The sequence below is a fragment of the Macrotis lagotis genome, chromosome 3 (assembly GCF_037893015.1).
Source record: "Macrotis lagotis isolate mMagLag1 chromosome 3, bilby.v1.9.chrom.fasta, whole genome shotgun sequence".
NCBI classification, from domain to species: domain Eukaryota; kingdom Metazoa; phylum Chordata; class Mammalia; order Peramelemorphia; family Peramelidae; genus Macrotis; species Macrotis lagotis.
Window position 1 is genome coordinate 255,425,834 of NC_133660.1, and position 16,565 is coordinate 255,442,398.

Here is a 16,565-nt window from a genome sequence, read left to right on the forward strand (position 1 = left end):
GGAAATTATCCTATGATCAGTCATAGATGTGGGTTTAAAGCCAGTGAGAAAGTCATTATCAAAGTCATTTGATAAAAGATGATTTGACTGAAAAGTGCATACAATTACCAAGAGAAAGAGATGGAAAGAGAATTGAAGGCAGAGTCTTTGGTAATAGTCATCTTAAAGGATCAGTAAGATGAAGTGAAGCTGGTGAAGAAAATAGCAATTCAAGAAGTAGGAAAGGAACCAAATGAGTTCTTAAAATCCAGGAGAAAAGAGGGAAGAGAACAAGGGAAGGTGGAAGAATTCAACAATACCAAAGAGGTTAGAGAGGAAATAAGGCAATGTTTATATGGTATAGAAATCACCCTAGAGTACGAAGAAGAAAACTTGGAATCTCATCTCTAAAATGAGGGGGTTGGAGTTAGAGTCTCTTAAAAGTCCACTGTTTTAACATGTCTTCAATCTGACAATGAGAAGACATGAAGAGATTTTGTAGCTGTCTTCAGCTCTATGAGATGTCAGCTTTTGAAAAGGGGACTAGACCTATCAAGGGCAAGACTAGGTAGGTGGAAATTATCCTGAGGTAGAACTAAAACTTCTTTGAAGTGGTTCTTGAGCATGATAAGAACTTCCCAGCAATGGAAATGGCTGCCTTGTAGGGATAGTAAACACCATATCTCTGGTTGTGTTTGATTAGAGATTGAATGAACACCTTCTAAAACTATTCAGTGGGCTTCCACTGAGGAGAAGGTCAATAATCTCTATCATCTCTTCCAACTCTAAAATACAATGAATCTTTCACCAAGTTCTCCTCCTCATTTAGCCTCTCTTCTCAATAGTCTTTTTTAGGTTTTTGCAAGGCAAACGGTGTTAAGTGGCTTGCCCAAGGCCGCACAGCTAGGTAATTATTAAGTGTCTGAGACCGGATTTGAACCCAGGTACTCCTGACTCCAGGGTCTGTACTTTATCCACTACACCACCTAGCCGCCCCCTTCAATAGTTTTTTAAAGTGGAAGATAAGTGGCAGCTACATGATGCAGTGGATGGAGCACCATTCCTAGAGTCAGGTGGACCTAAGTCCAAATCCAGCCTCATATGTTAATAATTACCTACCTATGTGACCTTGGGCAAGTCACTTAACCCTATGGGCTTGCAAAAAACAAAACAAAACAAAACAAAAAAAACTAAAGTAGAAGATAACTTAGAGATTGAAAGGGAATATATATATATCTATATATATATATATATCTATATATATATATTTTAAGTAAAAGTGAAATTAAATGGCATATGAAAAGGAAGTTAGGGATGTTAATAGTTTGCTTTTTAAAAAAAATTTAAGGCAATGGGGTTAATGTGACTTGCCCAAGGTCACACAGCTAGGTAATTATTAAATGTCTGAGAATAGATTTGAATTCAGGTCCTCCTAACTCCAGGGCTGGTGCTCTTTCCACTCTGTCACCTAGCTGCCCCTAGTTCACTTTTAAACATAGGCTTAGACAAACAAGCAAGAAGGTATCTTCTTTGGTACAAGTCAAGTTTTCATATTGCAAAAACATTAGCCATACACAATGTGACATTTACATTTTCATGGAAATCTGACTTCCTTTTGGACTGTGGTTAAAAAAAAAACTGGACCCTATAAGTTTGGGACCAACAAAATATAGATGGAACTTCCATGTAACTTAAATGATGTGACCAGTTGTATTAACTTTGTAAGATTTATTTGTCCAAGGACTATATAGGTATGCCCACTTTAGGAACACACACACACAGACACACACACACATACACACACACACACACACACAGACAAAACCCAGTTTTCAAGACAGTTGTCATAAGTGAACATTGGAAGGAAAAAAATGAAACTAACTGTGGTATTATAGAAAGTTAATGGAACTTAAGAGTCAAAGACTTTAGTGAAAAAGTTTAGAACTTCCAGAAATGTACCTTTAAAGAAGTCACTTCACCTCAATGAAACCCAGTCTTCTCATCTAATAAAAGAAGGATCTGAATACCATAATTTCTCAAACTCTTTCCAGGTCTATGATTCTATAAATTCCTGAAAGGATGACTTAATACAGACAAATCCTACTGGGTTTTTTTTTAAGTCCATGTCCAGTTTCATTATCCAAACTAGTCAGATTTTGAACAATTTTATAATTTCATCTGATGTTAAAATTCTAACACATCTAGAATATTTTTAAGATTTTCTCTTAGAAAACTAATTAAATGTGATGAGCAAAATTACCCCTTCCCCTCTCTCTCAAGAAAAACCAGTTGAGTTCCTTTGACCACACTGGATACTTACAAAATTCCTGAAAAAGAAGTAGTTTTAGAAGCAATTTTTTCCTCCTGTTTTTCCTTTAGGTCCTTAAGTGATTCTTCTTCTTTCCAAATTTCAGATTTACTTACAACCACCCTTGCTCCAGCCACAACAGCACCATGGGGTCCTAAAATCAGAGCTGAGCAAAAAAAAAAAGATGATTGAAAGGATCTGGTACCTGAGGATGTTAATGAGTTAATCATGATATTAGAAAAAGAACTGGGGAATGTGAGGAAAAAAATAGGATCCTCATATTTAAGATTTCCAACATAGACAAAAGGAATTGTGTATTTATTGAGAACCTTTTATATTTGTTTGGTGACTGTTTCTTTAATGTTTTGTTTAAAAAAACAAGGACAACAAAGTAGTTAGCTTTTAAAAATTTACTTGAGATTACTACTTTTCTTTTAAACAAGCCTGAGTGTTATAGTTACACCTATCATTATTCTCAGAATAAGTTTATGATTAATTCTTTTCCATTCTGAGTATTCCAGTGGGTTTCCTTGTATTAAATATGGATTTCCTGTATCACCATCTGTTACACCATACTTAGAATGGAAGGACCAGAATCTTCCCAACCCAGACATAAGTATAAAGAATAAGCAAAAAGTTTATCTAACGTGGCAATACTATATTCTTAGCAATACAATGATCCACTGCAATTCTGAAGGACTTATGATGTGAAGTGTTATCCATCCTCAGAGGAAGAATTAATGGCATCTGAATACAAATTGAAGTATACTTTTTTAAACTATTTTTCTTGAGGGTTTTGGTCTAGATTTTCTTTCATAACATGACTATTATGGAAATGTTTTGTTTATATATCCTGTATCAAATTAGTTGCCTTCCCAATGCTGGGAGATGTAAGGAGGGAGGGAAGGAAAGAATTTTAAACTCAAATGTTAAAAACAAATGTTGAAATTATTTTTACATGTACTAGGAAAAATAAAATACTGAATGAACTTTAAAAAAAGGAAAAAAGAAAATCACATAATTTTTTTTTTAATTGCCAAGCCTATAAAATGTTCTGAAAAGCACATGGAGTTGAAATCAGGATACTGGCGGGTCTGCCATTCCCACTAAGTATCTGAACAGAAAATAAAATTAAAACAATTTACTATAAATAAAGCCTAAAAAACATCTGGATGCCAACTTTTCCCTGAGTTATGAATGCCTTTTATGCATTAAGTGAAATGACTCTTCTGCTTACATTCTGTCTTGTACATGGTTTAAAAAGTCTGGATTCTGGAAATAACTGAGGATGAAACAATTGAGGAGGATTTGCTTTTTTGTGTGTTCAGTGATGGTCACTTCAGAGTTGATCTGCTATTTTTCAGACACATATACCTGTAAAAGAAACAGTGAGTTGGTCTGCATTAGGTACAAGGATAGGTGACTTGTTCTACATGTCTTCCCCTTCTTTCTCCTCCTTCCTTTTGCCTTTCTTTCTTTTCCTCCCCTCTTCCTCCCTCCTTTTCCTCCTTTTCTTATTTTCTAGGCTAAAAACATTTTTTCCACTCAACTACTCTTCATTGAGTATAAATTTGAGGTCTATGGTTTCATTTCTGTTTTGGTTACTTTTCCATTCATCATTGTCCTTCCTAAAACATGAACTCCAAACTGTGCACAATATTCTTGTTGTAGTCTGATCAGGACAAAACAAGGACATAAGGTAGCTTTCTGACCCTGGTCATTTCTTAATTTAGTAAAAAAAATTCTTTTAGGTTTTTGAGTGTGAGATCACATTGTTGATGTACAAATGAGTCAAATACAAATTCCCAAGGCAGGAGAAAGGAGACCTCTTTTCAAAATGACATGTAATTGTTAATTATTCTACTATGGATCTGACCATTCAGTTCACTGGTTGGCTAGTACACATGTACTCAGAGAAGTATAGGGCCTTATAGTTTTCTTCAAAGATCTGAAGGGTTGACATGAAAGGGTATTTAGATTAATTCTTCTCATTCCCCATGGACAGAGTTGAAAAGAGGCAGTCTATCCAAGATGTATAATTATCTTGGTCTCCATCTTCTTACAATAGAAATTTTATCAAATATTTTACTAAAATATATAGAAACATATCACAGTGGATATATTGAAGGCTGGACCAAGAGTCAGGGAATTTTCATTTCAATGCTAGGCTTAAGACCCTTAAAAGTTGTGTGACCCTAGGCAAGTCACTTAATCCTCTTTACCTCAGTGTTCTCATCTGTAAAAAGAGCTGGAGAAGGAAATAGGAAAGGACTCCATCATCTTTGTCAAGAAAATCTCAAATGGGACCACAAAGAATCATACACCACTGAAATGACTGAACAACAACAGTCACTGCCAAGTCAAACTATAATATAGCATTTTCCAGATCTACAGATCTGGTTATCAGAAGAGAAAGTATATTTAGTCTGACATGACTTTAGTCCATCAAGGGTAAATTAGTACATCGTCATTATCAACATCAATCTCCTTTCTTATCTTGGGGAAAAAAGGCCTATTTAGAGATCCTTGTTCTGTTCATTTTAATGCAAAGTTCATTGGCAGAGAAAGCCAGAAAATAAGATTTATCTTCTTTCCACCATCAGGTTCAAGATCCCAGCCCTCTTGGGCCATTAGATCCTTTCTTTCAACATTTTCTTTTCCCAAATAGAGTTGGAAATAAAGTTCCCTTGGGTTGGGATATGTTTATGTTAAAAGAAAAATATGCTTCCTAGGAGAGTCTGACACATAGTAGACACTGAATGCTTACTGGATGGAACTTAAAATGCAAAACGTTTGGCTTCTATTTGACAAAAGAGTTTGTTATAGTAACAGTCTTCAATAAATAAGAATATAGAAAACTTTTCAATATCTTCTATAGTAGGTGAAGTTTTTTACATATAACTATATGAAAATCTATGCATTTTAATATCATGAAATACAAATATAAATCCATTCTTATATAGCTCCAGTATTAAAGAAGCACTACTCCCAATAACTCTGCGTATCATTGAACAAAGCTGAGTTTTCTGGCATCATAATCATAGGATTTGAGTTGGAGGGAATCTTAGGTTTCATCTAGCCCAATTCCCTCAATTTAAAGGAAAGGAAAAACAGAAACCCAGAAAGGTCAAATGACTTGGTTATAAAGCTAGTAGTTTTCGAATCAGTGTTCAAACTCGGGTCCATTGACTGCAAATAGAGTACTCACTGGGCTAAACTGCCTCAGAGTTCTCAGAAACAGGATTGGACCTAGTGTAGTCAAAATATACTTGTTTTGAATCACTCCAGAAGAGAAGGAATCAAGTGAATCTGAACATTGAAAGCAGAACATTTCCTTCACTTTGGGGATTAGTGAAAGATTATTTGTTTTTACTATAAGAGATAGGAAGGGAAAACATAAAGATTTGACCCAAACCCAAACCAGGGTTAGATGTAGAGTCACAGCCCAAGGTGCTTGTAGCCCTCCTTCCCCCTTATATTTACTTAAATATGCATTGGATCTCTTTGGTACAATGAGAATTCCTTGAGGACAGGGTTTGTTTTTTCCTTTCTTCTTTGTCCATTGTCAGAGACAATACCTTGCCACAACAAATACTTGTTGAACTGAACTGAACTGAGTTGAATTGGAAGTAGTTGGAGATCCACTTTCCTCTTTCTGTACCTTTTTTCTCCTCAGGGACTTAGCCAGCCAATGTTATATATAGAGATCTCTAAAAAGACTCATGATGTTAGAGGTGAAAAGTTTAGCATGGAGAGATCTAGAAAACAGCATAGAATATAAGAGTTGGGAGGGGCCTAAGAACAATAGAGAACATAGAATGTTAGAGTTGGGAGTGACCTCAGAACAATGGACCGGCCCCTGGAAGAACTGCAAGGGACCTTAGTTAACTACCTAGACCCAAAACCATCATTTTAGAGCAGTGGAAATCAAAGCCCAGAAGGGAAGGGGTTTGCCTGCGGTCACACAGGTAATTGGTGACAAAACTGGGACCAGAATGTGGGTAGACTAATTTCCAGTTCAGTTTCATTTTACTCAAATAAACTCAATTCAATTAATTTCTTAGTATGGGTAAAACATTGGGCTAAGCAATAAATGACAGGTCTTGTTTTCAAGTATCTTCTAACCTATTTTGAGCATTCAACATGGTCTCAAAAAAGTATAAAGTTGGGATTTGATCCTTATTAATCCTCCCTCTCCCATTTGAGGGACTGAAGAAAAATAGCATAGCATTCTCCCATGAAGGGTTATTTGGTAAAAGTTATGTCTCAGAAACTGAAGACTAAGAGGGAAAGGGAAGGGGAAAAGATGATCTAGAGAGTGGCAATGGCAACCAGGGAGGAATAATCCACTGGAGGAGAGTCCTAAATATGAAGAGAAATCAAGAGATGAGAGGGAGGATGATGAATTAGGTGGCTATACTACAGGGATAGAAAACACAGCAAGAAGTTGGGGAGAGAGAGAGAGAGAGAGAGAGAGAGAGAGAGAGAGAGAGAGAGAGAGAGAGAGAGAGAGAGAGAGAGAGAGAGAGAGAGAGAGAGAGTGAGAGAGAGAGAGAGAGAGAGAGAGAGAGAGAGAGAGAGAGCAAAAATACTACCTGTCCTGTCTCCATCACTGACCACCCCATGTAAAGAGTTTGGGGAGGAGGGAAGGGAAAGACAGAAAGACAGAAAATCATCCTATAGGGAGGGACTTCAAGTAATTCTGGGAGTCTACCTCTGTGAAATTGAAAACTAATGCCCTATTTATTATAGTAATTATTAATGGAGAATTGTAACTAAATTTAATTTTATAGAACTTAAAAATTATTAAGAATTTAACTTCCTCATTTTCTGGTCTCAATCTATCTTACCTTAGAAGAGAAGAGAAAGGATGAGTTGATGTGGTTATCTGGTTCTGCCTGGTCAAAAGCCTAATGCTGGAACTCTCTGATGTTTAGGGTGCCAACACAGGACTTTCCAGAAGATGTTAATCAACATTGTGTTTTCCCTATGACTATAGATCATGTGTGAGTCAGACCAAATGTAAGCCAACCTTGACCTCTGATATAGGCCAATCACGGTCTTAGTTTAGTTTGCATCACTGGACCTTATGTAACCAAGTACATAAAAAGCTGGGCTTACTATCATATGTTTCTCTGACTAAAGGGAGGTCACTGATCTCTTTTATTGGCCAGTACTAGCCTTGCTAATAAATTGATCATGGTTGGAACTTTGTGCCTGGTTTCCTCTTCATTGCAGATTTTATCAAAAGACCCTCTTATGGTTGTACAGGTTGTACAGTCAACAGTCACTGTTTGCTTTCTTCTTTCTTCTTCTTCTTCTTCTTCTTCTTCTTCTTCTTCTTCTTCATCTTCTTTTTCTTCATCTTCTTCATCTTCATCTTCTTCGTCTTCTTCATCTTCTTTGTCTCCTCCTCCTCCTCCTCCTCCTCCTCCTCCTTATTAGTGAGAATATTAAGACTGGGTCATTCGATCAATTGGTCAATCAACTAGCATTTATTCAATGTCTAACATGGCTTAGGCATTGAATTAAGGGCTGGGGGTACAAAGAAAATAAAGTATAGCCCCTTCCATCAAGGATCTCACAGTCCAAAATCAGGCAAAGAATTATGTACAAACAAGATATATGAAGGATATATTGGGGGTAATTTGAGAAGAAAAGCACTAAGATTAGGGGAGGTTGAGAAAGGTTTTTTGGTAAAAGATAGGATTTTAGCTAAGACTTAAAGGAAGGAGGAAGGAGAGATTTCTGGGCAGGAAGGCTGGTTCACTGCAGTCAAAGGTCTTCAGTTTCATTTCATCCTGTCATATTGATAGAGTGAGACTCTAAAACAGGGTCTAAAGACCGGGATCAGTGGAGAGATTTCAGGACATCTTTTCAGGTGAACTTGGATGGAAAAATTATATCTTTATTTCAATATAATTGGCTTCCTTTGAAATACTGTGCATTTTACTTTATACATTTAAAAATATTCTTAAAAGGGTTCCCTAGGTTTCTCTAGACTGACCAAGAAGGCTATTTACACACCCACAAAAGATTAAGAACTCCTGCTCATAAGTTATCTTTATTTCTAGGACTAGTTGCCAAAGGCAAGATGAGAATTGCAAAGAATTTTCTCAACTCTTCTCTAATAACTAGGAAACTTAAGTGAATAATCATTAAGAAAAATACAAAAAAAAAAAACAGAAAAAGGAGATTTGACCACTTAAGGGCTGGCTTGTTTGTTTGTTTTATAAGGTAATGGGTTTAGGTGCCTTGCCCAAGGTCACACAGCTAGTCAATTTTTAAGTATCTGAGGCTGAATTTGAATTCAGGTCCTTCTGACTCCAGAGCCGGTGTTCCAACCACTGCACCACCTAGATGTCCCAAGGACTGACTTTTGTTGAAGCTAACTCACAAGGGGTAAAACAGATTTGTGGATTTTCTTACAAGATATCTGGCTATTCTTATGTGGAAAGAAGACTTGAGAACAACTATAACTGAGGAGAGGAATGGAAGATGGCAGCACAACTGAAAAGACAGCCCAGGAGATGATTATAGAAGTTTTGTGGGTATAGTTAAGACATCTATTTTCCACAAGTGTCACACAGCCATGCGAATTCACCAAAAACATTCCTTTTCAAGCAAGAAAATTCATGGGAGATTTTGTGACCGTGTATGTACCAGAGGTTATTTATATTGCTGTTCTATTTTAATTTAATGATTTTTGCTTGGATAAATATGTATTATTAGGTCTTTAAAAATAGCAAGAAGTATTACTGTTAGTTCCCAAAATACACCTTGAATCTAGGTATACCCTTTTGAGAAGGGTACATGCTTTGAGACTTCTTCCATCTGTGAAATATTGTGATACTATGGTTCCATAAGCCTAATCTAGGGTCATATTACAAAGAAGTTAAGGAAAGATCCAGGCAAATACATTCAGAAAATCTGAGAGTCACTTTCAGTCAAGAGATGACCCAAAGGAGATGCCACCTGAGTTGGGTCTTAATGATGAGAAGAATGTTGGCAAATTGAGATGAGAGAATCTATTCCAGGCACAGGTAAGGGCAGTGTGATGACCTAGAATAACAAACATGTACTCTAGTATATGGCAAAAGTGAGGTACAGCTAGGTTTGAATAAAACACAGAATTGTGAGGGGGGCTGCATGAAACAAAACCCAACTCAACCGTAGACTGGAGTCAAAGGAGATTAGAGGGATTTTTGGTAGATGAAAACCTGTGTATTAAAAATATTATTTTGAAAACTGCAGTAGATGCACTGGAAAGGGGAGAATCTGGAGTCTGAGAGACCAGCTAGTAGGTTATTGCAAAGGCCAAAGCAAGGAGAGTTGAAGTCCTGGACTGTTGACATGACTCTGGCATGGGATATTAGCCATTCTTTTTTGGTGAAAATTTAAGCGAAAATTTTCCCTTTCTCAAAAGGGAGCCTGCATTTAAACTTTCATCTGTCTAATTAAAAGCTCTGTATGTATATTAAAGGAATTGCAGGGACCATTTAAGCAGACAGGGAAAGGAAAGGTTCTTCCAGGTACTCAAAATAAACTCACACTATTAGATTGAGAGTGTTGACCATTCTCATAGAAACTGTGTTAATACTTATTTCCCATTGAATGGAAAAGCAATGTTTTATTGAAAGTCAAATGAAATGACCCTTCTTCCAGAGATGGGCAGATTCCTACTAGTTGAAAACTTTCCCCCTCAGTCCCAGCAACATTAGGGTGAGATTATATTACAACCTGGTTTAATATAAAAAGTGATAGTACCACGATGCTTTAATTTTAATGGCATTAAGGTTTCCGAATATTTTCTTTTCCAAATTCTTTTCTTTAGCTGTTCATCCCTCTCCAGGTCTTTCAAGTAGAAGATAATCATCCCTCTTCCAGTGAACAGCCTCAGGGCTGCAGAAGGTTAGTGTAGGGCTTCCATACACCTGGTAAAAGAGATGCAAAAAAAAAAAAAAAAACAGAATACCATCTGTATCCAGAAAAAGAATTGTGGAGTTTAAACAAAGACCAAAGTCTATTACCTTCAATTTTTTTTTAAAAAGGGTGTTTTATGTACTACATAATTTTGCTATCTCTAATATTTTATTTTCTCCTTAAGGATGTGACTTCTCCCTCAACACATTCAATTTTGCTCCATGTGTAGCATGGAAACAAGGAAATGATTATCAGACTGCCTTCTGGGGGGGTGAGGGGAAAGAAGGAGGGTGGGGGAAAAGTGTAAAATTCAAAACCTTATCAAAAATGATAGTTAGAAACTGCTATTGTATAGAATTGGAAAACAAATAAAATATTTTTTAAAAAAAGATGCAAAAAACCAAGGTGGTTTGGAGAAGAATAAGCCTGAATTGGGAAAAAAGAAGACTCAGATTCAAATTCAGAAAATGATTAATTTTAGAAAAATTGTACTATTTAAATCCAGCTTTATGTGATCCCACCTAGAATGTTCCCTGGCCCCAGGAATTTTTAAGAAAATTGGAGATACTATAAAATATTTTGGGTTTCCCCTAGGTCCTAGATTCACTGAAAGTATTCTTATTTTGAGTTCACCCAAGTTTTCACTGTGCATTACCTTGTGTTTTGCACTCACCCAAATTTTAATGTCTTTATGCAAATTCCTATCTACCTTGTTTTCAAGTTGTCCTCTCTGTGAAATTACTTAATTGAAGTGTGATGTATGTGTGACCTTTGCCAAAATCCTGTATAAAAATCCTTCCAGAACCTGGGGAGAGGGAGTGACACCTCCTTTCCCCTACCAAATAACCCAATAACTTTTCTTCCAAAACATTTTCAGGTTTGGAATTTATTCTTATGAACAACACTAAGTCACTTCTCTTTAGGTCTTGGAGTCTTCATCTATTAAAAGAGAAGATGAAGTGAAATGATGCAGTGATGAATGAACTATGCACAGATTCACACTAGGGGGAGAAAATCTTTGTGTGTGTGTGTGTGTGTGTGTGTGTGTGTGTGTGTGTGTGTGTGTTTCTTCAATTGTTGTTCTTAAAAACTGTCTCTTGACTTGTGCCCCAAAAGACTTTCCAGGAAAGCCAAGGCCATACATGATGAAGAAATGATAGATTCTCATTTGGAGAGTGAAGTAGAAAAACGACTGTAATATAGTCCGTTGGGAGAATTGTAATAGTGGAGGGTGGAAATCTAGAAGATAAATATGTGAAGAGTTTTTAAAAAGTGGACAGTTTCTGTTCTACATCTATTTGTAAAGAAAAGCATCGTGTCTCTAAATCATTCTTCTATAAATAGAGATAATTTTTGGCAGTGTTTTCGTCTCAAAAACCAAAAGAAATAATTGGTCTGGGGGTAATATCCTGGCTGCCACTTTGTGTGACTTTGGGCATATTAATTAACCTTTTGGGTCTTTAAGCATCCTCATAAATAAAATGATGAGGTTTGAATATATATGACTACTAAGATTTCTTCCAGGTCTGAAACAATGATTTCTGGAAACAGATTTTGATAAGAGTTTTGTTTTCTATATCTAGAAGTTGTAGTTTTTCTTTTCTGCTAATTATTTCTCCTCTTGTAAGTCACAGATTCTGCCATTTGTTTCCTTTTTTAGTTTATTTCAAGATTGTAATTTTTTAACCATTTGGAATCCATATCATGCTTTATTATCTATTCTATGGATTTATTTGATTGTGTTCCTTTTTTTGTAAACTAAAGGTTCTTCCTCTAAAGATCTGTGATAGTTTTGTCTTTTTTTCCCTTTATATTCCTTATAACCAATTCTCTGATTCATTCCCCCTTTCATGAGATTACTTGGTGCTAGAGCAAAAAAAGAAGTTTCGGCCTCCTCCATATATTTGAGAAATATGTTTTTCACTAGCCTCAGGGACAGGACTGGGCCCAGTTGGATGCAGTTTCCCTTCCTTCAGATCCGGTGCAATCCCATAGACATACTGGTACTTCTATAACTGAGCATGCTATTCTCCACTCAAAGCAGAGTATGCTTCTAGCCCAAGCAGAACAGGCTTTGATAGCGAGTAGGCAGAGTTGAGGTCTTCTGTAGAAAGCTGATGTAGAGTGATGGACAAAGACTGCAGCAGCTGCAAGGGAAGGTGGCGTGATCTCAGAGCACAAGTCAATGGCTCAATGAAAGAACTGGTACAAGGTACTTGGGGTTAAATATTTCATGCTATTCATTCATAAGACTCTAACTTTGTTGGGCTACTGATTGCCTTAGCCTCTGGAGACAGATGCAACTCCTTTACCTTTGGTGCCAAATTCCAATTTGAGGGAATTTTTGAGAATTGATGAAGACTGGAAAAAGTGTCTCATTTACCAACTTGCTGGGATTGTGACCTCTGACACTCTCATCTCTGCTCTCTTTTCTATTCTCAGTCATAGGAACTTGTGCTTCTTCTGAGGCCATCCATGAGAGAAGAAAGATAATGCAATCAAGGACCTAGGTCTCTATGGCATCTCCTGATGCCAAGAGAAAACGGTCCTCAATTTTCACTAATCATGAAAAGAACTGGATTCTAGTCTTGGCTTTGCTGCAAGTCAAGTGATCTTGCCATTGTACTTTAACTCCATTTTCTTATAAAATGATATGGGAGAGAAATAGGGATCATTGATCATAACTAAATCTAGTTCTAATGCTTTATGATTGTGTGGAAGTCCATGGGCATTGTTTGAGTTTATTTTTGTTTCCTAGTCCTCCCATGACAACATCCTAATCTTGCCACAGCCCTACTCTTTTCTGTAAACCATGTGAACCAAAATCCATTTAAATAATTACAGAATGTTAAAGTTGGAAAAGATCTTAGGGTTCATCCAACTCTATCATTTCTGTGTGTGTGTGTGTGTGTGTGTGTGTGTGTGTGTGTGTACTTAAAGAGTGACAATGCTATTATTCCTTTGCTGTATGAAAATCCTAGCAGATCATTGCTGCACACAGGTAACTATGTATGTATGTATGTATGCATGTATATATAATATGTGTGATTGTTTAAATAAGCTATGATTTCATTGCTGTAGTGAAATCCTAGATGAGATTAATGATTCATACTGGTAATTCTGTGTGTGTGTGTGTGTGTGTGTGTGTGTGTGTGTGTGTATTTAGAGGGTGGCAATGCTGTTATATCATTGCTGTATGGAAATTCTAGCAGATCATTGAGGTACATTGGCAACTTTGTATGTGTGTGTGTGTGTGTGTGTGTGTTTGTGTGTGTGTGATTGCATTTAAATGACAAAGCTGTGATTTCATTGCTGTACTGAGCTCCTAGATGAGAATATTGATTCATACTGGTAATTATGTGTTTGTGTGTGTATGTGTATGTGTATATGTGTGTATGTATGTTAGTCTTGATTAGACCCAAGACACCACAAAATTAAGTGACTTGCCACAGTCACACAGCTAGTCTGTGTCAGAGTTAGTATTCTAAACTTCTAAACTCTAAAGCCAGTCCTCTGATTTCTACTGAATACATGGTCTTTCTTAATTGTAATTAATAATAATAATTATAATCACATAATAATCAATAATAATGAAATAATGAATAAATAATAATAGAATAGCTTGCTTTTACCTAGTGGGGTAAGGTGGACAAAGTGTTTTGCACAAATCATTTCATTTGATCTTCACCATAACCCTGGGAGATTGGAAATGGAGACCCAGAGAGGAGAGGTGGCAACTCGTTTCTGAGTCTGTTTTCTGTTCTGGGTAACAGCTAAGTACCTACTAGGTGCCAAACCTCCAAGGATGGAGGTTTACATTCTCCAGTTATTGCTTCTATTCCAGGCTATCCTTTCTCTCTGTATGTAAAAGGTTGCACATTCCTCAATTACACACACACACACACACACACACACACACACACACACACACACACACACACCCCTATATTTATTTCCAAGAGGAATTTTACATATCACCACCCCCTTACCTGCCTATGATATTTTTACCTTTATTTGACAAAATTTATTTTCCACAGAAAACAAAACCAAAATAACATAGTTCACCTGTGACTATACACAAAATTCCAAAGGGAGAAAATTCTTGTTTAGAAATTGCAATTTCTCACAAACTCACCATGCAATTTTCCAGCCAGTTTTATGACACCACTAAAAAATTTGGGGTGGTAATAGCTGGCATTTACATGTAAAGTTTGCAAAGTACTGCACATATGTTATCTCATTTGATCCTTACAACTATGATGTTGCTGCTATTATTTTCACTCCCATTTTATAGATGAGGAAATTCTAACATGGAGAAATGAGTCACTTGCCTAGGATCATTCAGTAAGTTTCAGAAGCAGGATTTGAACTCAGGGCTTCCCGAGTTTGGGTCCAGCATCAATCCCCACTATGTGACCTAGCCGTCTAAATGAAACCTCCAAAACTCGATCAAAAACAAAACTACAGAAAGTCTCAGTAAAGGCTATCAAGATGAAAATTAATTTGGATTTGCCTATCTCTAGTGCTGAATAGCAGAAATGATTATGAGTTCCTTGAGAGTAGTGACTATCTTTTTCCTTTTTTTCAGTTCCAAACAATTAGCATGGTGTTTGGCACCTAGTAGGTACTTAAATTTTTAAAGACTAATAAACTCATCTCATTGTGGGACATGAGGCACAAAATATGTTAATAACTTGGAATGTCACAATGGGGACGTATTCAAGGGAGAAAAGTTCATTCATTCTAATAGACGTTGGCAAAACATTCACACACACACACTCATACACACACACATACAAGCACTTTAGATTGGGAAAAGACAGGTGCATTTAGTCATAATTTTTTCTACATTTGCTTCTCCAGAAAGGAGAGGATTCTACTGAATTTCATAATTTTTATAGGTGAGAGCTTCTATATTCAGGGTCAACATTTATGAAATGAATGAACCAAAATTTGACTGATGGATCTGCTAAGAACATCAAAGTCTTCACAAATCAAGACCTCAAATCATCTACTTCTTTTTAAAAGTCAGATACTTAGACCTATGCTTTTTTAAGTGTCAAATCGTAATCGTACTGATGTTGAATTTGTAAAAATGATGCCATGAGGAATCCATAATTTCAAAAATGACATTACTTGATATTCTGTTCTTGAAGATGACGAGAGCCTTGGCCAATGAAAGTTTGTCAATCACGGCCATAGGAAAAATGCCAGCATCACAATCATCTCAACTGTGACTTTCTTTGATATCTTTCTTGACTCACAAAAGTACATACACACACATAGACACATAAACACATCAACTGTTTATAAGCAGTAAAAAAAAATTCCCAAAGTATTGAGTGGGATGATGAAGACAAAGAGCCCGGCACAAGAGTCTGCCCAACTGGGCTATAGGCTCACAGAACACCCCAGAGTTATCCTCAATAATCTGAAGACCCATCATATGAAAAAGGGAATGAAATTCTTCTAGTTTGTTCCAGAGATCAGAAAGTAGGGACAAGAGGCAAATGAAGGATTGAGGCAAGGGAAAAATTCTTAACAATTAGAATTGTGGGAAGGTGGAATGAGTGGAGATCTTCACACATACTTGGGGGAGGCACTGTAGCAGACAATCTTTTCTGGTCCAGGTGGAACTTGATGACTGCTGGGGTCTCTTCCAAGCTCTGTGAGTCTCTGATAAGCTTATAACACCCATGAACTTTATCCCAAAGAATTAGATTTGAATTCTTTCAGCAGACACAAATAACTGAGTTTATCAAGACAGTCTGACAGTAGTTGGCTCTCTGGAGACAGTGGGCAGTGCTTCAATGAATATACCTAGGGTGACCTCCTCTCTGTAGGTCCCACTCAGGTCCCCTAACTAAAGGGATTTCCCCCAAGTTCCTGTGTCCCAAATGCTAAAATCTCTGGCTTCAATCTGCTCCCCTTACCCCAGTATTTTGTCCTAGTGTTTTGTGATACTCTGTGCCTCTACCATTAGATTTATAAAGATAATTTGGTATAGTGCTTCAACATTTATTCAGGATCATAAAGCTAGTCTGAAGCTGGATTTGAACTCGGGTCATCCTGACTCCATGATCCATTCTCCACAATTAAGCAATAATTGCTGTTAAGTGTATTTTGAATTTAAAAATTCCCACATAATGAAATCTAGATACCATATAGGTGGCAAATTCAATTAATCTGAATTTTCAAAATATCTATACATTTATCTAGCTCCATTCCTGGCCAAGTCACAGTTCAGTGATCTAGGTTGAAGCACCAGTCAGAACTAGCAAAACTATAAAATACAATGACCTGCCTAAATATATGCATATTAATTAACCCTTTTCTAAAACTCTAAAATAAAATC

The 16,565-nt window shown here is 36.6% G+C and overlaps 1 protein-coding gene and 1 long non-coding RNA gene across 4 annotated transcripts in view; one reads left to right on the forward strand and one right to left on the reverse strand.

Moving 5' to 3' along the window:
* Positions 1–7,281, reverse strand: part of DCDC1 (doublecortin domain containing 1) — a 73,743-nt gene extending 66,462 nt beyond the window's left edge. The window contains exons 1-3 of one of the 3 annotated variants that reach the window (XM_074230420.1): positions 7,138–7,281; positions 3,525–3,661; positions 2,300–2,453 (exon numbers count right to left, since the gene is read on the reverse strand). In XM_074230420.1, the coding sequence (XP_074086521.1) occupies positions 2,300–2,453; positions 3,525–3,540 (170 nt within the window). In that variant the 5' untranslated portion in view covers positions 3,541–3,661; positions 7,138–7,281. Of the gene's footprint in view, positions 1–2,299; positions 2,454–3,524; positions 3,662–5,865; positions 6,052–7,137 lie in introns of those variants that run through there. The other 2 variants (XM_074230419.1, XM_074230421.1) reach the window with 2 other exon arrangements.
* The window catches only part of LOC141518422 (uncharacterized), a 61,076-nt gene continuing 50,646 nt past the window's right edge, over positions 6,136–16,565 (forward strand). Inside the window, exon 1 of the long non-coding RNA XR_012477193.1 lies at positions 6,136–6,255. This is a non-coding gene — a long non-coding RNA (uncharacterized LOC141518422). The remainder of the gene's footprint in view (positions 6,256–16,565) is intronic.